Genomic DNA, 24,919 nt, shown 5'->3' with positions numbered 1-24,919 from the left:
ATGCGTATATTTATTTGTTTATAGAGTTTTTTGAAATCAATTATTTGGATAAAGTGATTGAATGTATACATTATTTATCAGAGAAGCTGTTTTTGTGCGTAATGACCACATTTAATGTAGTTGCTGAAAGGCTTTTGTGCCAGAGGTGCTTTTTGGAGAGATATCATTACTTTGTGTCCAAATTTGTTTTCGGCTAACATCCAAACTTACCTTTCTTCCCTTTTTCCTCCTTCACATTTTCTGTTGTACTATCCATTTTTAAGTCCTTGGTCTTCTCTATACTCCGCGCATGCGCATTCGCAGATTCACTCAACCATCATAGAAACGGGTAATTTGTTTACCGAAAACACGATGGAAAAACGCGCAAGACATGCTCGCGTTGTATAAAATCTTTTTTCCGTTGGAGTGACTCTGTTTTTACTCCAGAAGTGTGACATTTCACTTCACAAAATTTAGAGAGAAGTATGCAGCATATTGTTTTATGCTAATGACCTAAGGAAGAGAAGTTCGACAATATCGGAAGTAGATTTGATAGTCAGTTGATCAACTGCTAAATACAAATCATTACAAAAAATTACATTTGTTATTTTTAACTGGAATTCATCGGCTGCCCAATTTGGGAACGACATATTTTGATGTAAGAAACTCTTCATTTTTTTAGAGAAACATAAAGTTGGGAGAAGATTAGTTCGCACTTAATGAAAAATGATTTTCTGTACTATGAAGCTAATTTTCCACGGTGTCTTAACAAAAACGTCAAATTTGATGTTTTTTTGTTTGTTTTTGAAACCCCGTTTCAAATTGGAAGAAGAATAGTACGATTTTGAATATTTGACAAGTTGATGCCATAATTAAGGTGAGGTACAAAGGTGTTTCATTAATTCGGAGAATGACCCTTATGCTTGAAAAGTCTAAGAAATGGCAAATAATATATTTGGAAAATTCTATCGACCCTTAGATGCCACAACTCTCTGGAATCACACATATGCTATACTAGGGTTGGAATGATTCCAGTAGAAATAATTGTTATTCTAAATAAGCTATTGAATATTTGAACTTAACATTTTTTAGGACACATTTAGAGGTTACTTCAAAAAGTTATTCATATTATCCAGCTACAAATGAAACTAGGGTATGAATAAAAAAACAAAATACCTCTTACATTGATCTTTTAAATTACATGTACAGTAGGGTGGGGTCATTTGGACCCCGGTTCGGCAGTTAAGGGGTAATTCAACCATTAAGTTCACATGGGATATTAAGTTAAGTAGATATAAACATATATGATGTATGGGAAATTCCATGTCAACTTGAATCGTGATCGACCCTGACCATTTTTGATTTTGTTTATTTGATGAGGCAAATCTATGATTTTGTTCAGATTTTCATCCCAGTCCAATCTTTGGCCATAAATTTTTTTCAATATCAACCTTAAAATCTCAAATGCCTGTAACTCATCGTCAGCGAAAACAGATGTATTGACGAAAGTGAGTATACAACTGACTTCTTCTTGAATCGTACTGTCATAAAGTAGTATACTATGTAACTATGGACAAAAATTGGTGATTGCAACGAGCTTGAAACGCATGAGTAGCAATCGCCAACTTTTGGCCCGCGTCATACACTATACTTTTTATAATGAGTGCATACAAGCTGTCATTACTGTTTGCACGAAAAAAATTGCGAAGCAAAAAATCGGTCGAGGCAAAGATGCTGGGTGATCGAGCACAAAATTTCGCTAACGCACATTTTATTGTATATAAAAAAGCTTTATGAACATCAAATCGTTTTTAACCCTTTATTTAATCGAGTCATTATTTTCATAATCATTCTTATGAAATTATATTTAGTGAACGTTTTTTTTTAAACAATATGAAACCCTCATAACAATATTTCTTATGATATGTCGCATTTTTTTTTTTTTTTGGTAAATCATTGTTTTTAATGAACAGTCCTTGGGGCAATACGTAATGTTTTCATAAATGTTTCATAATATTTAAATCAAGATCAAAACAATAGTTGATGAAAATAATTAGAAAACATCAAATAATGTTCACGAACTAAAAATTGTTAGTCAACATTTTGTAATCCTTTTTTGAATTCCTTGTAAGAAATAACGAGGAATGGACAGGGTATTCAACTACATAACCTTAGGGGGGGAAGCCAGTTTGGGAGGCCGAAACTTTGATGTTTTTTGTGAATTTTTTCAACAGGGAAGGAATAATCAGAATTTATTTAAACTTGAGGAATATTTTATTCATGTTCTGAAGTACACTTTGTAATTTTTTCAAGTCATTTCCACCGGAAATAGTGAAACTAGAAGCTGTTGTCCATGGACGATTGCCATCCGAATTTTTTGCTGGTGGGCATTCCTGAAGTCACAATTTTCATCTGTAATCATTAGAAGTTTTTTCGTTAACAACCTATTTCCTAAGAATATGAACCTAATTGTGATCAAAAAAGTTGAAAATTGCTTGTTTTTGAGATGTTTCAACACAATGTCATGTTTTTCTACCATGTTTCTTTACCATTTATGGATTAAAAAAAATATTTTTAGTAATAATATCATCCCAGAGTTAGGTTCATATTCTTGGGAAATATGTTGTTAATGCAAAGAAAAAAAATTGTAATGATTACAGATAAAAATTGTGAATTTAGGAATACCCACCAGCAAAAAACTCGGATGGCGATCGTCCATCGACAGCAGCTTTTAGCTCCACTATTTCCGGCGGAAATGACTTGAAAAAATTACAAAGTGTAGTTCAATGCATGAATAAAATATCCTCCAAGTTTAAAAAAATTCTGATTATTTCTTCCCTGTTTCCCTATTTATAGAAATTGACAAAAAACATCAAACTTTCGGACTCCTAAACTGGTTTCCTCCCTTAACCCGTCCACTTTGGAATGAAAATATTGACTAAAATTGCCTTCAGTTAATTAAGAAACACTTTTTGGGCGATTTTCAGATGTATTAGACGTGTTTCAGAAATGTATTTTTTTTTTCAAAATTTACATTCTTCTCGCAATGTGATAATAATTCTACAAAATAAATAGCGGAATTTGATTTGTCAGAAAATTTTACCCCTGTAGTTAACAATTATATATACATAAATATGTCGGCGCACGATATTCTGGACGCGCTTTCTCGCGCTATGTTTATAACATTGAAAGACATTTGGTTAATATTTAGATTAGTCATAGACCCTTAGCCTATAAGTGGCGTAAGGGGAGGTGCGAGGCGAAAGATTCTGAGATGCAGAGCCTTTTGTCGAACGTAGCCACAGCTCTAGAAGATGCTGTCTTGAGTGGCAGTTGCATTGGAACCGAGCTAGAGATCGGTGCAGAATCGTGAAATATATTGAGCGGATTCTAGAGGCAGGGTGGATTCGTTGCCGCATCGCCCTGTACGCAATAGTTAACTGTTAGTGAAATAGAAACGGACTATATTAGAGATAGAGACTTTTGTGAGTGAATTAAGACTATTATTTGTGTTGTTATTATTAGTGATTAGATTAAGTGTAAACGTAGCTCCTGCAAGAGCAACAATGGACGCCCCTGGACCGCGCTCCCCGACATATATATATGAAAAACGATAATCAGGATTATACACTATAGTGTACAGAAAAGCGAATGGGTTCATTCCTATGCCGGTTGAAGGATGTAAGATTTCCAAGATAACCCCCATCACTGTCCTTTTTCTATTTTCGCAGGATACACCCACCAAGGACGCAAGGCACGGCTAGTTCAGTAACCTCGTTTGCAGCAGGGTCTTCCCTACCCAATTCGTCTTCAGTGAGTGACAAAAAGCCTTGGTGTCGACGAGTGGCTCCTTGTCTCGCTTTCCTCGTTGCATTTTCCACAGCGATGGCCTTACTCTTAGTGTGGAGCGAAGATGCCGATAGGAGGTGCGTATTTCATGATCTCTTCTTGATTATACGAATTCTGCTATCGATCTGTTTTAGAAATATTCAATCACTCATTTAGTAGATTTGCCCATTCAGCGAAATATACCTGAACTTTTTTCGCCGAGGGAGCTATGAGCCCTTGCATTTCGCAATTGCTTGGATTAATCAACGGCTACTCGGAGAAAAAAGTCGTTAAGAAAAAAAAAAAAAAAATGATTTCAATCAACTAAATGTGGCGTTGTGGGTGGCGAAATGAATATTTGTTTATTAGAACAATTTATAAGCTGCTCTAACTAAATGAAAAATACTTCTGTTGACAGAATTATTATTTAACACAAATACAAGGATGTTTAGTCAACGTCAAGTTGAGGGACCTGTATTATGTAGTTATACGAAAAATACTTTATTAATCTTAATATCCTACTTTTTAATCCAACAAATATTTGATCATAACTTATGATTGTTATCAAATATTTTTTCGCCCATCCGATTAAACGCATTTTCAGTGTTCGATTAGACGACGCAAGAATTTGTTCGGGATTCGAACTGGGGACCACTCGCAAATACCTATATCATTCTACCATTCCTACCTAGTCGCATATTTATTTACATAATATATATCCTGTCCGTCAAACTATCGTACAGACTTCGGGTTAAATTTGGCTCACTTAGATGACGAGAAATATTTATCTCAGTGATAAGAAGATATTGCCAGGTGACGCGGGAAGAGCTTTTGTGCAAAAATGCAAGGATTTAATGAGTATTTTACCAATTTGAAAGCAGTAAAAAAGCCGATGACAGAGTTCAGTTAAAGAACGAAATGCTTGCAATAAACAAAATATTTATTTGACGTAAATATTTCGTTTATGTTTCAAAAAATATTCATAAGTAGCTAACTCTCTTAGCCTATTCGTGATTGGAGATAGATTTATTGAACTATTTGTATAGAAACAACTTTGTTGTTCTTTAGACTGATACATAAATTTGAATCAACAAAAGTATTTGCAATTGGTTGAACTTTGCTGACTGGGATCAACGGCACAAGTGGTACCTACAAGATGTCGATTTGTTTAGGCTAAGAAACTTAATTTGTTTCTTTCATTCGCCAAAAGTTTCTGACAAAAGGCACATTTTGTTTAACCATACGTATTCATCAACGTAAACGCTTGAACGGAAAGAATAAAAAACACTTATTTTTACGAAATCAATTTGTTTACTAAATCACATGTAGAGATTGATTCAAGAGGATCAAATTGTTTAGTTTAAACGATTGCGCACATTCAATCGCAAGTACCTTCTTCTTCAACCGTATCATTGAGTTGACACAACTATACATAATTTGAAGCCAACTAATTTTCAATCAAATCAATCGCATAGTTCAAATAATTTGTTTGGTTGATTTGACATGACAGAATTGATTATTTTAACTACGGTATATTCATAATCATAAAATAATAGTTGAAGCAACAATTTTCCATCCAATTAAATCGATTCGGTTGATCTAACAACTTTTTTCCCTCCGTGTAGTAATGTAATCACTAATCATGTAGCCCCATAGAAGTGTGTCGGTTGTGTTGGGAAATATCATCCGCTTATCGTCATTTCAGCCCAGTGCTACTTTGTTCTGTTCTAGACCTCATGCTTTTGAATGGAAAGCCTCTTCCATAAAAAGTAGGGTGAGCCAAAAAAACTAACCTATCAAATTTATGGCTCAGAAAAGACCTATAAACCGAGGAAAAAATTGTCCGGCTTGAAAAAAAATTTATCTCAATTTTAAAAGGTGCAATAATATTGCTATTTATTTCATACTTCAACGGCCTGTAAAAATACGAATTCTTGAGTTTAGAAATTACGCGTCCAGAATTTTTTTTAGAAAATTTAATGCCCTACAAGGATATGCAAACAAAAAAATTTTATCTCAAATAGTTAAAAAGTTATCGCACTTTGAATAAAAAAATTTTTTTTACGTGTTATTTAAATGGGAAAGTTCAAATGGCCAGCGGCACCTTTTAAAATTAAGCTGAATTTTTTTTCAAGCGGGAGAATTTTTTTTCTCGGTATATAGGTCCTTTCTGAGCCATAAATTTGATAGGTTAGTTTTTTTGGCTCACCCTAATACAAGGGTTCGCGGCAGCAAATCGCGGCCAAGTTGCCTTAGTGCTGAAAGCTAACCAAGAATATTTACTCGGCCTCATTACTTCCGTAGCTTACCGTGTACAAGCAGGGCGTTATCTGAGGAACGCGCGAATATTTTCAAATGAGACTTACATGGCTGGTACACTTAGTTCACCTGACCTCAGTGTTAAGGGGCTACCCCACCAACGAGCAAAAAAAGGGTTTTTTCAAGCACTTTTTTTTAACAAGTTTTAACTGTTTTAACTGATTTTATTCAGTTTTTATGCACGAAAATCGTATGATTCATTCCAAGGCCATTAACATGCTGAATCTAAAACCGTTCGATTTTTTGGTTTCACGGTAATCATCTCCGAGAAATCATCAACACCGTAGACCTACATTTTTTCACACTGATTTTAAACTACGATTTTCGTGTATAAAAAGTGATTAAAATCAATAAAAAAATTTCTGTCATGTAATTCGAGAGTGTATTTATCAAGCCTAACAAAGCATATATCAATATTTACCGTTAAAACTTATCAAAAAAATTCTTGAAAAAACCCTTTTTTTCTACTCGTCAGTTGGGTAGACCCCTTAAAGCCTGATTGAAATCAGTAAAGTGATTCCACATTTATAAACTATCAAAGATGATGAAAAAAATATTTCTCTTCTTCTCCACACCATAGCGCCTTGTGAACACGATTCCGATCGAACGCGTGTATCAATCGACTTCAAGTTTTAAAGACAGATATTTGCCATCGAAATCTTGCCCCCCTATTAATTTTGGCATGAATTTGAATCCGTATTCGGTTGACATATTGTCATAAAGTTACGAAGTGAGTCAATAAAAAAGTGGACGTTGGGTAGAGCAGTTAATAATATAACCGCCCGTTGCCGATGTTGACAGTTTAACCGTAATGGTCGCCCACTAATATGTGGCCACCACTGACACTGTTACGCTGGTCACGCTCGGCACGCTGTTGATCATAGAATTATTTCTAATATATTATTATTATTTATTTATATTTTATCCAGTCGCAAAATCAATTTGTAAATTTGGCGAAAATCGATCATGCCGGTGGTTTTATACCGGTTTATGTTAATTATCACTGTCGTCTGCATAACGAGCTCTTGTGATTACACAAAATAGATCCTCTGAGCTACGTGTAAATAAAGAATCGAACCAATGAAGATATCGATGATACCTGTTTCAAGAAAATTAAACGGAAAAAATATGCAAAACTTGAACTACGGTAAAATTACTTAAAATATGAAATGGAATCACCACCCAACTGTACGTATGGGTAATGCAACATGTAAAACAAGAAGTCACTATCGATGATACCTGCTTCAAGAAAATTAAACGGTTACTCCAGTGAATTTAGTTCTGTCACTTGTTATTGCACTTCTCAAAATGTTTTTGTTGGAAGAAGAAAGAATGAAAATTTCCATTTGATTGTATAAAAATGGTATTGATTTGAATAAAAAATTAGTGCACTTAACACGAAAGCTGATATTACATGACGTTAATTACTTCTTCACATAGTTACCTAATTACATTTTGTCTGATTTTTATAGTGATTTGTATAAATTTCTGATCGGTCCGATCCACTAGCAGCGTCATCATAAATCAATGAAGTTCACAAGCATCTTACGAATATTCTAACTTCAGTCACAGTTGTTCACCGCTCCGTCTGAATTATTTATTGGAATACGTCTTACGCTCAAAATCAAACTGTTATATCTGGAACACATCTTGTTTCAGGAAAATCGACATGAAATTAAATGTACTGTACCTTTTACTTTAGAGTTTACGCAAATTCTCCGGAATAATATATTTTCAATTTTGCACCGTAGGTCTCAGCATGCGGCATGTGTTATTAATTGGTAATTTAATGTTCAGAGTACAAGACTGTGTAAAATAAAGTTATTTATTTAGACTTATCGTTTTAAGCTGCACTTGTTACACTTGACCGTTGAATAAAATGTGTCGGAAAAAACATTTCCATCGTTTTCACCTCGCAATGTATTTGCATGCCAATATTAAGTATACAGGCTATGGATCTCAACAGGTATAAAAGTTGTGGTTTACTGACAATTAGTTCATTGGTTATTACGCTGAAATCTAGGGAGAAAAGTCTCAAGTGTAAAAAAATCCGCCAAGTTACCAAAAACACATTACAAAAAGAAAATACAAGAACAACTTGGGTATTGCCTGTCTCTATCGTAAAATCAGGAAAGAACCCCAAGCCTCAGGATATTTCAGCAAGTATACTTCGAGAAGTCTTAAAAAACTAACTTGTTTTCTGCCGTGAATTTTGTTTTCTAAACGTTCTTCAACGTATTCTGTCTGACATCCGGGGATAAAACGATGTATACTCACTTTTTCAGAAAGTAATAGTAAAATTTTTGCACGCGTATAGCGCGTTCAAATCTTTAATGCAACAAACCAGTACTGCGAGTGGTTCTATCGGTACTACAAACTTCCGATCAGAATGTGTCCTATCTTTACCATCGGATTGACTACGGAGTTGTGTCTCCTTCTCTCTTACTTCCTCTGCGTAACTCTTGGAATGATGTTTCAATGTCACAACACTAAACAGCGAGGTCCGACTTCATCACGTATAGCCACATGGGGAGAGATCCTATGATTTTGAGTTCTTGCCTGGTTCCCAGATACTGGCAATGCCTAAGTTATTTTTGTATTTTCATAGTGATGTGGTTTTGGTAACTTGGCGGATTTTTTTAAAATTTCAAATGTTTTTACCTTGATATCTATTACCAACCCCTGCATCTCTGTTGGAGCATTGAGGCACTCCACCTCGAATACCTTTTTCTATAAACATAATCATATATATGTCGATAAGAAACTTCAGTTCAATACTGGCACATTGTTGCCCAGCAAATTTGACCGAAAATTCTCTCAAATTCAAGTAAAATCTCAAATTCAAATTCAGTAAATGTTTCGACTCGTCATAATTCTCTATCAAAAGTTCCAGCTGGTTCTTTAATTGAAGTTGTTGGGAAGTACTTTTCATTTGTCGGAAGAACAGTTTCAGACTGACGCTAAAGTTTTCATTTCCGACTTTTACAACGTCAGCTCCTCACCACACATATTTAAAAATTTGGAACTTGGTGGGGAAAAGAATGTAACGTGGTTGAGGTGAAGAATGTCACGTGGTTGATATGACGATCGCGGGAAAATAATTTGTGATAGTTTATATTACACCGGGATCCGGGCTGACGGAAACAGTTCTCGGAACTATTAATTGAGGAATGTGGGGTGTTTGATGCGAGGTTTGATGTTATATCGAAGCCGACAAACAGTTCAATTGATAAAAAAGTCAGCAGATTGTTGGTAAAGCAGTGCGATTTTGACCTTCGAGTCGGTACAGCAGGGGTCAATCACGGTGACGTCATTGCGGAGAAAGGTTTGAGTCTGGATAAGAATCCGTCTTGCATTACTACCGGGAAGTCTGAATTTGCTTACTGCACAACAACAGTGTGAAACCCCGCGTCAGCACAAAAACGGATGGGCAGAAACAGGGACTTCTGATTCCAAAGACACACACTTCCAGCTTTCTTTTCTAATACGGAGCTTTTTTTTATATTCTACTCGTACATAAAATGATTGAAGTCTCAAATAAAGTGAATCTTGAGAAACTATATAGTTTCGTGTACTAAAACAATTGAAATATAGCAAAATATGCACGAAAATGTCGATTTCAATGAATATTGAATTCAGCAGTTATCAACCGCGTTATTACCACAAATACATTGCTTACGAAAGGATTTTTGGCCACGAAAGAAAACAGGGTCCAAGAAAGGACAATCTTATTATCTCTCCAAAGCCTGTATTTCATTCTTTACATATAACTGCGCTTCAGATAATTATCTCTCCGACTACTAATTGTAAGTTGTTCATGCATCAAATATGAATCTAAAAATAGGTTGATCGCGGGCGACAAGTGACGCATGAATAAAAATGTGTGTAGAAATATGTTTATGCCAGGGGATGGGTATTAGATACATCTAATAAAATTTAAATGTATAAATTTGTTGATGTGCAGGAGGAAGGCCTTCAACATCAATATGACGAAAGAGTACGTACACAGTGTTCCTATGGATAACTCTGAACTGGTAACATATATCAGGGAAGTTCATCTTTTGCCAACGACGCATCAGGATCCCCTTAATTCTACGCAGACGGAAGAGGAAAAGTACCTGTCAAATTTATTCCCAGGAAAACGGAACGGAATTTACCTCGAGTACATTAGTAGGGTGAGTTTCGGTAGATTTTAAAACAGTCTTGTTTACCTTCAGGCGGTAATGTAGCTTTACAACATTATCATTTATAATTTGCTTCGAAGTCGGTAGGTATCCGATCACGAGCGTGGTAGTTAAAAAACTTCATAGAAATAGCTTGAATTGGATTCTTTCCTAGTTTCTTCTATATTTGAAAATGTGGAAACAAGTTTTTCTTACATTTGTTATAATTCGGACCTGCCACCAAGGGAAGAAGAAAATGTGAAACCAGGTTCTCGACCTCCGTAGATATATATTGAGGCTGTTTTGATGTCATAAGTAATCACAACCAGAAGAATCTTGTTGACGTTTCAGCCCTTGGGGGGGGGGGGGGGGGGGGGGGGGGGCTCCGCAGAACTGTTTGTAACGTTAATACAATGAAAAGTTTGAAAAAGAAATCGGGATTTCGCGATTTTATAACTACTTTCATGCAGTGAGCCATACATTGTAGCTGAAATAACACTTGAACACACGTATTCTGCAACTGCAAACCGTATAAAACAGCTCGAGTGTTGTGAAATGATGATTGTTTCAAGGTATTTGGTAATATCAACGTTCGTACGAACTTCCAAAAAAAAATTGACAAACTAGACATCTCAGCGTATGTCCTGAAGTTTTTAGTGAGATGAGTACAGGATCATAATTAGAAACAATCGTTTTTATCTTTTTAGTATATTTTTTGGATTGAATCTTGAAATAAATAGAGTGTATAAAAAATCTGGTCACTACTAAAGATGAGTGGGTATAAATATTCTGGGGATCTAAACATTTCTGAATCTGTACTTCTATACTTGCTAATATATAATATTCTGTCTATGTATGTTTGAACAGATTTAACTGAAATTCTATTTTGATCAAACTTTTTAAAAATGTTCCTTATGATTCCAGAAGTGCTGTAGGCTATATTATATTCCACTTTTTATACAAAATTTTGAGCTAATTAATTAATTAAAGTTTTATGCGTTCTCCACTATTTGAGCTATCGCTGGGACCCACCACTTATGGGGGTAGTGTCTCATCTCAATGACTTTTTTTAATAATTTTTTTTCCTAATAAAATTTATTCAATAATTTCAAATTTCTTACACATGAAATAGGAATTTATAAAGTAATACAAAAAAAAAATCTCACTGGTATGGCCGCGTTACCCCTATTTAAATTTGGCTGACATTCTACACAAAAAACTGTTACACCTATCAAGCTGAAATTTTTATGTCTTATTCTGCACATGTACGGCTACAGCCTGAAGCACCATGAAAATCATTTATTAATATTTAGTACATTATATCAACAGTTTAAGTTGAAAAAAAGAGATCAAAGATATATCAAAAGTCCGCCCTCTTTTTCATATTGAATTTGCATAATTTTACTGCAGGCGATAGCGACAAGTGTACTTTTTAATAATCTCTTCTCTTTCGTTTCTCTTTCGAATACTTGAAAATTGAGATATCGTTTCAGCTAGATTTAAATAGGGCTAGCTTCAGGCGGACATAAGAGAGAGATTTACCATCAAAAACGAACAATAGTACTTTTCGTCTCTAGTGCGTAAAACACTGTTTTACGCCCTGAGTGCTCAGCAAGATCGCACGAAGGTGTAAATCGTTACGCCCGTGATACAAACAATATTTTTTTACACACAACCCGTAAACCTAGAAAACATTGCTGCAACCACAGAAATTGAAAGAAAGGCAGGGGGGAGCTCTCCACTTCAAACGTACGCTATCAATAATTAAATAAAATAACAATACTATATTATTATTCATATTTATTAGCAATTAACTCTTGTGGTATAAATTCCATACAACTTATGTGCGTAGACAAACGTGTACTCTTACACTCTTACACTACGGATAACAGAATCAGGGCTTCGTATGACAGCGAGACAACTCGGAGACATCGATTTAGGCAAATAGTAAACAAAGAGGCGTTGGCCAACTCTCACGAATTACAGTGCTTTCCAACTGATAATTCGCAAAATCAATCTGACCTCGACTATGAGTGCGAAAAACTACGATTTGGGGAATTTATGTGCTTTTTTATTTTAAACATACCGGTGCGTGAAAACGAGATTTGACACCCGCAAAACGGTGCGTAAAATCCCATTTTACGCATACGTGTGGGAAATAAATTTTCCGTGTTACTTTATAACTTGTTCTTTTATGTGTAAAATTTTTTAAATTATGATCAAATAAATTTTAATGTGAAAAAGAATAATTAAATAAGAGGAATATGCATAAATAGGAGAAGCGGAGCTATCTGTAATGCTGCTGGTCGTGCGGGAAAAGACGCGCAAATAGCCATCCTCTACGAATCTCTTCAATGAATACGATATTTTTTGTTCATAGGAATCTTCCAAGTAATTTAATTTTGTTCATAATTATGTATTTATCTCAAATTATCTTTCAATTAATTGCAATTCTATTTAAATTATAACCTGAGCAACGCCAGGTGTTTCTGCTAGTATATTTTATATATTGCCGAAATTTTTATAATGATTGAGTTATCATGGATTTTCATATTACTTTTAAAATCCTAGGAAATGCTCGAGAATGACTACTTATTCACGCAAAAAAATTGAAACAATTTATTCATTCGTAAAAAAAAATTCATCACACAAATTTTAGATATTAGGAGTATTTGGGCAAATTTATTCATGATCCCATTTCTATCCCATAGAGGTATACATTTAAACGTTTCTATTTTTAGGAAACAGAAAAAACTATCTCATTTTGGACCGTCACATACCGACCAATTGAAATCTAAAAAAAAAAAAAAAATGTTTTGAGGCACTTTTAGTGTTATAGATGTACCTATCACTTCATACTGTGTATGTCGATCCCCGAAAATTTACGAACTTGTACGAGTGCTCGCTAACCTTAGTTTTGACTACTATGTGACTAGAATAAACAAGGGGGTCATCGTACTCCAACTGTCATAATTAAAATCCAAAAAATATCCTTCTCATCCCTAAGAAAAATATTAAGACAAATAATTATCAAACAGGGATCGGAGAATCTATCTTAAGACAGATTTCAGATTTGCAAAGATCAAACTCTTTTTCACACGAAAAACACATTAAGACATTTTTTTCAACGACGACGACAGGAAGTTGCTAATAATTTTAAGCAAAGGCCTGATTCGAGAAAAATGTGATCATCGTGTTCGTTATCAGCAGTGCTAATTGAATATCTACAAATGAGATGATTTCCATACCTTAGTGTATACTATATCATATAATGATTCCAGTTAATTGAATTTTTTTACCCTATAATCTCAAAAGGTTCCAAAAAGTTCGTTGATCGGTACATGTCTTTTTCTATCATAGTACGATCCTAATAATGGCGTCTTTCCAAATCCGTCGACCAATTCACTGATCCCTTTATAACTGTCATATTTAGGTGGGAGCTATTTCAACTACGACGTGGCTGGAGTCAAATATGAGTTGGCGAGGAGTTTTGGTTCTCACGGATCCGCGAAGCTTCTTCGAGGCTCACAGAAGCACCAGAAACACGAAGACAAGAGTTCTACATGCCTGTCTAAGCACAGACAGGGATACCAAAGAGGTGAGACCGTACTGTAGATACGACATCTTTCTTTCTGGCCTATGGATTTTGAGTCATGCCATCCATTTCATCTTCTATACCTCTGGGCAGTCTGAATTCAGTGATTTCAAATTCATTGCCCAGTTTTCTACTTTGCCTAATTGTAAATATTTCTTAGATCTATCAATTTATCCCTGCGATGCAGCTTCACATTGATTTAGAACCCCTCATTCAGTTTGTACGACTCGTCATTTAAGGCGGCACCCTGGTCGATACCACGGACCCCCAGAACTTTTCCGGATATCTCGGAAACAGTGCATCGAAATCGATTTCCCTCGCGCACTTGGATATCTCTCGAGCAATACATTCCGGAGGAAGTATAACAATGACTCAAAATAGAAAAAATTTACATCATTTGAATCATTAAATGTGGGTATGTCACATACGTCGTTTGAAATCAGAGTCAAAGCACCTTATGTCGAAAAAAGGGCGTAACAGCCCCATTTTTCACGGACTTCTGAATGGGTGGACTCCAAAACATGCAGGTTTCACGCTGAAATGAAGAAATGGCACGAAATCTAGAAAATTGCGACACTCGGCAATTCTTCATGAATGGAGAATTCAGCTCGGAACTATGGTAATCTGTTTTTAACGGAGTTGCCGAGAACGTCTGAGAGTGTCGCGACGCCAGAATTCTGATCAGTGATTCGTCGATAAGACGGTCGCACGAGTCTGTCCGTGGACTGATTTCTCCGATATACTGGTCGAAATAATCAACCGTTAGGGACATCGACGCGTGGGATACCCAAATATTAAAAAATGACAACAATTGAAAGTGAAGAAAATATGAGAATGGAAAAAGAAAAGGATATAATTTGATATGCCACAAAGATGTTACTTATAAGAACAGAACAAATAAAAGTAAAGTACAAAGTTCTAAACGATGTGTCGTAAATCTTTTTACGAAGTTATAATCATACCTGATGCATTTGTTACATTTACTTTAATGTCGTTTTCACTAACCAATATTATTATAACCTGCGTTATTATCGTTGTTATTCGTACAACAAAGTCAACGGACATATTGAGAATTGAAAACTTTCTTCTTTCATTCATACTGTTTTGCGTCAGCTATCCCAGATATTTAGGTTGCTGGGAGCTCAGACAGATGGTTGGAATAGGAAAACATGTATGCATTATAGCGAGCGACAAAATGGCACAAATGTCTTGTGAAGTTTGTTACTTCTTCAGGGCGAGGAATTCCGTAACCAGAAGAATGTCACCGCAGAACGATCAGGGCGGATTAGACAGTTCATGTTAGTACTATGCTCCTTATCAACACCTGTGAGTCATTTCTTCAGGGGCAGGAACAGGGTGTCTGCTAGAGTTGGATCACCAAAGTGCCCGAGCATTTTAGATTCTTGCAGATGGTAAACAACATGACGGGATTTCGTAGGTGAAATCCAGGGGGCTGACACTGCTGGTATATCGTGTCCATCTTAACGTCCTCTGGCACTACGTTAATACGTGGCGCTGGTAGTCACCCGCTCTACCCCCTTTGCCCACCAGCCCTCGCCAAGCTGCCTTCTGCATTGTTTCTTACCTTTACATAACCAATAGGAACCCGGAATTGCAAGCAGGCGACTACCAGCGCCACGTAGTGGCGGGAGACGTTAAGAGGACGGCCTCCTGTATAAGAATGTAGTTGAGTACCAGGGGGCTGGATAAGTCTAACGATAAAAGCAGGCGTTGTGTGTAAATACATGTTAGTTTAGTTTTTACTGAAAGTTGTCTCTTTGGTATCTATAGATTACAATAATTAGATTGACATTTGAATTACTTGCGGAAAGAACGATGGTCATTGCGTGCCTTCATGCTGGATCACTGAGCACACGTTGACTTCTATTTTCTGAATAGGGCCAGAAGGCTTCCTTTGACGAATCGACAGCTGGTCTTGGTGAACATCGTCCTCGAAAATGGTCAGAACGGAACCTTACCGTTTCCAAAGGTTCGAAATCCAAGTCTATATTCACATTCTTCATCCTTCTTTCAACTGGCTCTGGTTCATTGGGAAAACTGTACAGAAGGAAAAAAAGAAAAAATAATACAATAATTAATGGTACCATAAGTGACGTATGCTCTATTATAACACTGACAAATTTCCAGCGTAATAATTTATCGTAAACAAACTGATCGAACCTAATGAAAGTGGACAAGAATGACATAATTTATGCTACAACTGTGTTTCGTTTATGTACTTACCAATGAAATTATACGGTGCCATCGGTTTTTTCTTCTTCTTGACTACGAAAGCAACAGCCCCTTGTCATTTTCTAATATTTGGGTATCCCACGCGTCGAGATCCCTGGTGGTTGATTATTTCAACCAGTATATCAGAGAAATCAGTCCACTGACAGACTCGTGCGACCGTCTTATCGACGAATCACTACTCAGAATTTTCACCTCGCATCACTCTCGGACGTTCTCGGCAACGCCGTTAAAACAGATTACCATGGTTCCGAACTGAATCCTCCATTCATGAAGAATTGCCGCGTGTCGCAATTTTCTAGATTTCGTGCCATTTCTTCATTTCAGCGTGAAACCCGCATGTTTTGGGGTTCACCTGTTCGAAAGACCGTGAAAAATGAAGCTTATATGCCCTTTTCTAGATTGAAGGTGCCTTGGGTCTGATTTCGAACGACGTACGTCACACGCCCTCATTTTACGATTCACATGACGCAAAAAAGTTTTCGAATTGGAGTCATTTTATACTCATGAACTTTTTGTCGAACGCGCAAGATGGAGTTCGACTTGTGTAGGAATACCGTGAATTCGGCCATTAAGAGCGAAATTGACGTGTGCCTTTAGAAGAAAACTTGTACAGTTTTAACTAAAATGGATACAATTAATCGACGTTGGCGACAACTGAAAGGAAGAAGCAATGACCAGCAACAGCAAGTGACAGATCCCCGGAGGATCGTAATCGAAAAACAGGCAGCAGTAGCAGAGCCACGAGCAGGGACTAGTGGTTTGCACGCCCCGAACTCTACTCCTGATTTCGTGTCTCATCTCACTCAAAATGCACCTGTTGAAGCACCTGTTGAAGCACCTGTTGAAGAAAGTGATTTTATCTTGATTCATTCTTCATGTCTGCCAAGTATAGTGAAAACTATGAAGTGTACCAAGTGTGAAAATCAAAAGGTGTTCGTGCAAGTGGGTGATCGTCGTGATTTTTGTGTGAACTTATTACTAAAATGGACTGATTGTGGATTTGTGGTTGTTGATATTTATGCAAGTCCACCTGTCAAAAAGCAAGAAAGTTCAAGTTCAACGACGCAAATTGCTAATTGTAATATTGGCAAAGCGCGATATAATGGCTGTTAAAAATGGCAATAAAATGGGGCTAATTAAACACAGGTAACTAACCCTGACCAATAATGCCGATGGTTATACGTGAACTTGAATATGAAATATGGTAGATCTAACCTGGCAGCCTTCTCGCCTATATTTAAATATTACGACATGCGGACATTGCTCATCCGCAAACGAGAGAGAGGGAGACACGTGTCAAATTTATATGTATAGATCTTCCGTGATCGACTAATGAATACCTCGATCCGTTACAGAGCGGATCAAAATTTGCAGCCTTGTAATTTTGTTCGAATTGTTGAATATTTTTGGAGAACTGGCAAGTAATAAATTCGAACCTGTCTACTTCTTTTCCAGTTACAATTTTGAATTTTCTGTTTGCTTTTCTGTCGCAGATAACCTATCACCAGGAGTCAGAAGTGCAAGTTACCAAACTGGGCGAAGGCCCAAACAGCCTAGTAAGTCCAGATGAAAGTTTGCCACCGACGAGACTAAAGTGTTTTCCACTGTACAGCGTGCTGTTGGCTTATAATTGTACAAATCTGGACTACCTAAGTTTAGACAGTTCGGATGCTCAAGACGCACAGGTAAGCAAAGATGTATACCGAGAGGAAATGATAAAAGTCAGCAAATGCGCAAGATAACTGAACTCTATTGATCGGCGACATCGTACCGCGGCTATATTTTCGTTTGCGACGTACGAGAGCTTATTTCCATTCAGCAAGGTATTAGGTCTCGAATTTTCCAGCGTCGGTTTATGAATTGGGATTATTTTTCATATGACTTGTTGCCATGGTGTAAAATAGGGAGGTGAAGCAAAGATGGCTCCCCAGGTGAAACTCTACAGACCTTCGGCTAGTCTCCGCCAGTTGCGCTAGTGAGAGATAATGGCAAACGCGTGTGTGTCCGTATAGCGTTGATATTCACGCGCATTATCTTTTCGTAATTCTTTAATTGTATGAATTTATTGTATCAATTCTAATCACGCACACTCGAAATTAGTCAATTCACAGATTTTAGTAATGTGAAAAAATATTTCTTGGCAATTTTTTTGTTTGTCTCGGAAAACTTTTTTAAAACTTTTCTATTGTGCTATTTAGCAAATTTCCGCAACCTTAAAGTGATATAATGATGAGTACAGTAGCTCAAAATGTTTGCTTTGTGAATTTAACCAGGGAATTCTAACGTCACGGTATCAGAAAATACCCATCCATAATTAAATCATAGACGTCAGACGATGATCCAATTTTTATTTTATTCCTTTAATGTTTGTAATTGGATGCATATTATCGTTTCCAAATTTTGGAGGCTTTAGCAATTTATGTGGTCATATGCATATACAATAATTTACATAATTGGGTTAACGAAAAACAATTAAAAAAAAGTATGGATGTACTTGAGTTGCAAAGGAGACACGCCTTTCTGCAAAGTAGATTGGCTGCACATGGTTAACTGTAAGTTTTGGACGAACTATCAAACCTCCAGTATTATTAACATCTACCTCATATAATCGGCTTCCGGTGTGACATCAAACATCCTATATTCCATAATTTACACTCCCGAGAGCTGTTAGTCGATCGAGATTCCCGTGTGATATCAACCACGTGACATTCTTTCCTCAGGATCATAGGCTGAGAACTGTCTGTCGGTTCTGATATTATATCAATCAACCATGTGGCATTCCTTCCCACCAAGTTCTAGATGTGTGTGGTGGGTAGATGATGTTATAAGAGGTAGAAAACTAAAAACTTCAGCATCGGTCTGAAGCTGTTCTTACGATAACTGAAAAAGTATTTTCAACAAAGTGAAAAAAGTATCCCAACAACGTGAATTGAAAAAGCGTCTAGACCAATTGACAAAAAAAAATATTGACGCACCTCCCGCAAGTCAAATCTGAATTTCATCGTCTTACAAAAAACTTTGACAATATACGTATCTGAATCAATCACCAGAATCATTGATTTTTCTAAACTGCACAAACTTGCACGGTTGGAGATATTCACCATACAAAAAAGCTGACAGATCTTGAATCTTACTTCGATTACCAAGTCATTAGAATTCGTCAAGTCGGGAAGAAATTTGGAGACAAAATAGGAATGAATTGGAAGAACGCATTTACGGTTTTTATCCCGAATCGACTAGTGAAAGCCTTACACGAAGACGAAGAACTCTTCCAGAGGATGATGGTAGCTAGCAACGAAAGTCGGTTGCATCTGCGCTATCTGGGTGGACAGTATAATCAATTTGAATTCATCTATATGTTGTAACGGTCACATTCACTTTACGGGGAAAACTAAAGGAGATATGAGCGCTAGCAAACCCCTGCAACGTACAACACAATAAATTTTCAGACAAATATCGGAATGAATATGGAGACAAATAAACTCATAACCACAAAAAAAAAAAAATTAAATTCGAAGTAGAAATGTTTTCGGGCGCCAGACCGTAATGACCATGGAACTATATTCACGATAATGCAATTTGGATTTTATAATTTAAAAAACCAATTCCTGGTACGCAATTGTGGCTGGGTTACATTGATTGTAGATAATCCTTCCCTTCTTCTTGACCACAGATGACGACTGGGCGAATACACGAGGTTTCCGTATTTCTCATGATTTGATATCGCTAACAGCTTTTAGGCACATTTTCATGTAACCCAATATAAGTCTCTTTCTTTCTTTACCTTCTCGTAAGAATATTGTTGTTTTATATGAACCGTTATATTACATAGTTTCGTTTTTTATTTCGTATGTTGACGATGTTCGTAATACATACAGTTCTGAGGAGCCCCCCCCCCCCCCCCCCAATAGGGCTGAAACATAAAAAATGGATTCTTTTTCCTTGTAATACTGACTGATGACACCGAAAAACCAATATTCAATAATGTATATGTCACTATGAATTTTTTTTTACCGTGTAAACTGTATCTTGGCGCTACAGCTATAACTGAAACATTATAATAGATATCATGATATGTAATACAAAGCAATATGCTGAATACGCGATATTGAATTTGAGCCTAATAATAATAATTATAATTATAATGATAATGACGACGATGATGGTGATAACCACTGCCAACACTCGCCATATCTGTCCCAGAGACCTTTTTGGCTTGTATGGGTTAAGAGGGAGGAGGTGGATCGGTAACCGTCATTATGCAGCTGCAGCCGGCTTAAGACTGAACTATTTCTCAATAGCTGTATTGGAGTAGGTTATGAACCGGAGAGAATATCAAAGAAAAAGTTGTATTGAATCTATGCATTTCGCGGGGGAGCAGGACGTTTCAGCGCGACTGTTAAACAACGAGTTGTATTGTATTTTAATCTTATGATAATACGTGTGTGCTGAAATAATGGATTTGAAAAATACGGAGATATAGAAAATAGACAATCAACGTGGATTACAAATCTACAACAGAGTTTGAAAGATTTTATTCTAACCAGAATACAGAGGCGTTGATTTATAGGGGTCTCTTTCAGGTGATTCCCATAGATCGACCTATTCATCGTGTTTTTTTACCGACGCTATGTGTAACTTATACTCCAAATTTCGAAACCCGTTATGTCACCTATGGAGCTTAGCGAAAACCAGCCGAGTCTTGAGCAGTAAGATACGAGTTCATTGACAGGCGTGACTACGGAATAGAAGGATTTGATTTCAAATACCCCGCGCTGAGGAGGACCTGAGCGGTGACTCGCAAAGATTGTAAGACGAGTCACGCCATTCAGGCGTCAAATCGGCAAACTGAGGTTTGAATTCGGTTCGGCTACACATAGACAAGGTTTTCTGCAGTTTTCCTTATCCCTCGTGCGAATGCGGATGTTTCTATTGGATACCTTAAGTCGGCTGCAGCCGCATAATAATGGTTACTCATCCTTCCCTCCCTTACCCTGCACAAGCTAATCGCTCATAGGGACCGTAATGTAGCATTTCTTGAGCTAGTCGGGTAGCGGTCCGGGAAGGTGCTAACGGTCTGGGTAGGTAGTGGTCAAAGCAGTCCCCCGAAAAGCGAAAGGCCCCGGGTTCGAATCCTGGGCCAGTCCAGGCCGTGAAACATTTTTTCCGGATCCGCCGGAAATGCACGCCACAAGACATACTCGAAAGGGTATGGTGGGTTTGGAAGTAATTATTGTCATTATTATTATTTTTATCATAATGAAAGTAATAATAATCATAATAGGGAAGATCTTTGTGTAGTAAAATTGTTTTTAATAATCAAAACCAATGTAATGTGATTTAAATGAAACTTTCAGGTGCTGGATACGATTCCGAGGGAAATGACGCGAATTTCCGTCTTATCAATTCAATGGAGTCTGCATCACAGTGAGGTAGAAACAAAACGCCTAATTCAAAAGCTGACCGAGCGGAGGTACAAACACTTTCACACAACGGAGACTGGGAAGATGATATTTCTCTACAACAGACTACTCAAAATTTGAATAAGAATTATTGTAGGAGGTTCTCAAGCCGTGGACTTTGGTCATGAATCTAGACCAGGATGAGAAACTGATTCATACGCTTTCCTATACCAAATGAGCAAAAGTAATACTTTTCACTTGATCTTTCTAAGGACAGATATATTATCTACGCGTGATGGACAAATTACACTACTAAGTTATGCAAAGTTTTGTGAACAAAATTCTTATCTACTCAAGTTTTGACATTTGGTTGTTCAGAAATTTAGTTTTTAATATTATGTCTTACGTAAGGATTTTGAGTTCCTGCAAAAGGGCTAATATTACAGCGATCATATAGATGTTTCAGTGTGATACGCATATGGTGTTTCTCTCGTGAAATTGACAATCCAAAAACCCTCATCTTGTCTGTTGTAATTTGCGATTTTCCCGATGGTACTATTCCTCTGATTCACTCTGTTTATTTTTCATTTTTTTTTCGAGTCGTCGGCGAATTATGAATTTCTTTGGCTTAAAAATGACGTCCACACCAACTGTCTTGGAAAAATTCTCAAAAACCTGTTATTCAAGACAAACATTTTCCAACAAAATTAAAAATGGTAAATCTCTTTGTGTTTTATTTAAATTTGTTCATATTCAGTACTGCATTGATGGGGGTGCACATTAGAATGAATGAATATCACGACGAAAATAATCATATTAGAAAAGAATGTACTACAGCAAAATTTTGCTTCGTTTTCCTCCTGTAGTTGCATTTTAACAATAAATTTGATAAATGTTGAATTGTTACCTATTACTCTTAGAAAAAAAAATATCGGATATGGTTGATTTTCGCATAGTTCAGAATCTATAGTTGATGAATCTTTAATTAAAGATATATAAATCGTGAGATTCTTTACTTTACAACATTTTGATTACATATTACGATAAATGGACGCATGTAGTAAAAAAATACTTCTAAAAAAGATTGAGATTACCAAAAATACTCCTACATACGAAAATTTTTACATAGTGGGCATTTAATACCAACTCGACATGCGAATCCAATCTTCAGTGATAAATTTTTCAAAACTTTTGACTTGAAGGACTTTAAATGTCTGTCACACAACCAGAAAAAAAGTATCAATAAAAGTGTGAATACTGTCTTATTCGATTTCTAGCGTACTTCCGTAAACAAAATATTCTTGAAATCATTCAACTAGTTCCTATGATTACATGTTATTTTGGCGTAAAAAGCAAGTTTTTTTTTCCGAGGTGCGATACCTTCGATTTGCTGGAAGGTGTATGTGATTCTGAGGCCAAACTCTGGGTTTTCAAGACCATTATGTAACTTCGATTCTGTCTAATTTCATCAGCATTTAAATGTGAGAAACTGGGGTATAAGCATATGGTCTTCTTTAATATTTCATATAACCAAAAAATCTTTCATTTTCAAAAGAATTGAAGTAACTATTTGGAAGTATATCTTGTTCGTCAACAAGATCTGTTCAATTATTACCGATTCCATAATGACATTTATACTCCTTAAGTTATCATAAATGGTCTACTGATACTTCATCAGCGCTTCTTAACTCAGTTATCGGGACCAGCTGCCTTGACCGTTTATGATATATAATTTAGGGTATCGTTGTCGGTCTGTAAGTGACTTTTTAGTAAAGTCAGTTGTCAACTTTCAAATGCTGATAAGAATCGAAGAGATTAGAGTTACATACTCGTTTTAATCTGGAAAATTTGAGATTTGGCTCTAGAAAAACTTTTTTTTTTCAACCCTTGAGTCAGATTCAGCAGAACTGTATGCTGATGTTGATCAGAATCTGATTGTTAATTATTTAACCAGGTAAACCTCCGGCAACACGCTTTTGCGTTTTTGGTATACATAATTATTTCGAAGTTGTACCATTTTAAAGCGACATGTATCAAATTTATAAATTAAACTTCAAGTTAGAGTACTGCATAGATATAGTAATTTCTTCAATAGATTTTAGAGAAACCCATTTTCAAGTGGAAATTATCCTCTTCAAAATGCTTTCTTCAAATTTTCTGTACGATTATTTCTTTGCGGGGTCATTGGGCCCAAAAAAATTTGAACAAAGAAGTGTTTCAAAACCGTTGCAGAAGCATAACACGCAAACAAAGCATATCTATATTATGTATGTAGAGCATACGACGAGTAATATGAATATTTCCGGTCAAGTCCCTCCTTCTGAGAATAAGTCATTCGGAACTCACGTATGAAGTAAAATTCAATACAGAATAGTTCAACATAAAACTTTTTTTTCTGGTCACAGTAACACAACCACATCTTTACTTTATCATGCACGTATAGTTCAAACTACTGTTTGGAATCATCATAAAACAATAAAGAATTATATAGTTCCCACTATTATACGAATATAATAATTTCTGACAATAATATTACGGTAATTCATATTTTAATATCATAATTCTTTTCAACAATAAAATATAGCAATCACCTGCAATCACCCTGTTTTGTAGTGAAAATATGGTGAATTCAACTATTTTGTTTGGAGAGTGACTTATTCCTTTCTAATGTGATTCCTTTCATCGGGATACCTATTAATTCTCATACATCACTTTCGTTAATGCAGACTTCATTGAAAAAAAGTTCGATTAAAATTTCATGGGGTTTTTTGAATTCTGCAAGACGGTCAGCAAGGACGTAGTGTCTGAATTGAAAAAAATCGTAACTCTTAAACAGTTCGGCGAAAGAATTTGAAAAATATAAGAGAGTTTTTCAGACGAAACATCACTCCAACATGAGAAATCGGCCATTGAAACAGAAATGAGGGTCTTTAAGACGTCGATTTCACGAAGGAAAGCCTATATGTATAATACACACAGTTGTAATTAGTCAGCAATGATATCGAGTGAGCTAATATTATTAAGGAAACAGTTAATTGAATGAACGGGCCTTATTAGAACGTAAGATAATATTTTGCTATTATTTAATCTCGTATAGAGAAATAAGAATGAAATAAACTCAATTACCATATCTTAGCATGTAATTAGTTTTTAACCATTAGCATTACTCATCGACTGATACTTAAACACGCAACTATTGTTTCGTATTACTTAGGATAGTCTATGAATTAGAAAAAAAACTTTGTATTGCAGCATTCTAAAGCCTAAAACTAATTAGGAATATAATTGTTATTTTAATATTCACGGTAATTTCAGTTTTTTTGACCTTGATAATGTTTTTATTAATAATTATAATGACCAAATTGTTTCTCTTAATAAAA

General features: G+C 36.0%; 1 protein-coding gene across 1 annotated transcript in view; it reads left to right on the top strand.

Annotated features, from left to right (window-relative positions):
- Window positions 1-22,395, top strand: part of LOC124407119 (protein Star-like) — a 28,090-nt gene extending 5,695 nt beyond the window's left edge. The window contains exons 2-6 of the mRNA XM_046882959.1: window positions 3,711-3,905; window positions 10,091-10,301; window positions 13,723-13,887; window positions 17,631-17,822; window positions 21,495-22,395. Of these exons, the coding sequence (XP_046738915.1) occupies window positions 3,711-3,905; window positions 10,091-10,301; window positions 13,723-13,887; window positions 17,631-17,822; window positions 21,495-21,680 (949 nt within the window). The 3' untranslated portion in view covers window positions 21,681-22,395. The remainder of the gene's footprint in view (window positions 1-3,710; window positions 3,906-10,090; window positions 10,302-13,722; window positions 13,888-17,630; window positions 17,823-21,494) is intronic.
- Window positions 22,396-24,919: the final 2,524 nt, after the last annotated feature.

The sequence above is a fragment of the Diprion similis genome, chromosome 1 (genome assembly GCF_021155765.1).
Source record: "Diprion similis isolate iyDipSimi1 chromosome 1, iyDipSimi1.1, whole genome shotgun sequence".
NCBI classification, from domain to species: domain Eukaryota; kingdom Metazoa; phylum Arthropoda; class Insecta; order Hymenoptera; family Diprionidae; genus Diprion; species Diprion similis.
Note: the sequence above shows the minus strand (reverse complement) of the source record. Positions and strands in the feature narration are given on the sequence as shown.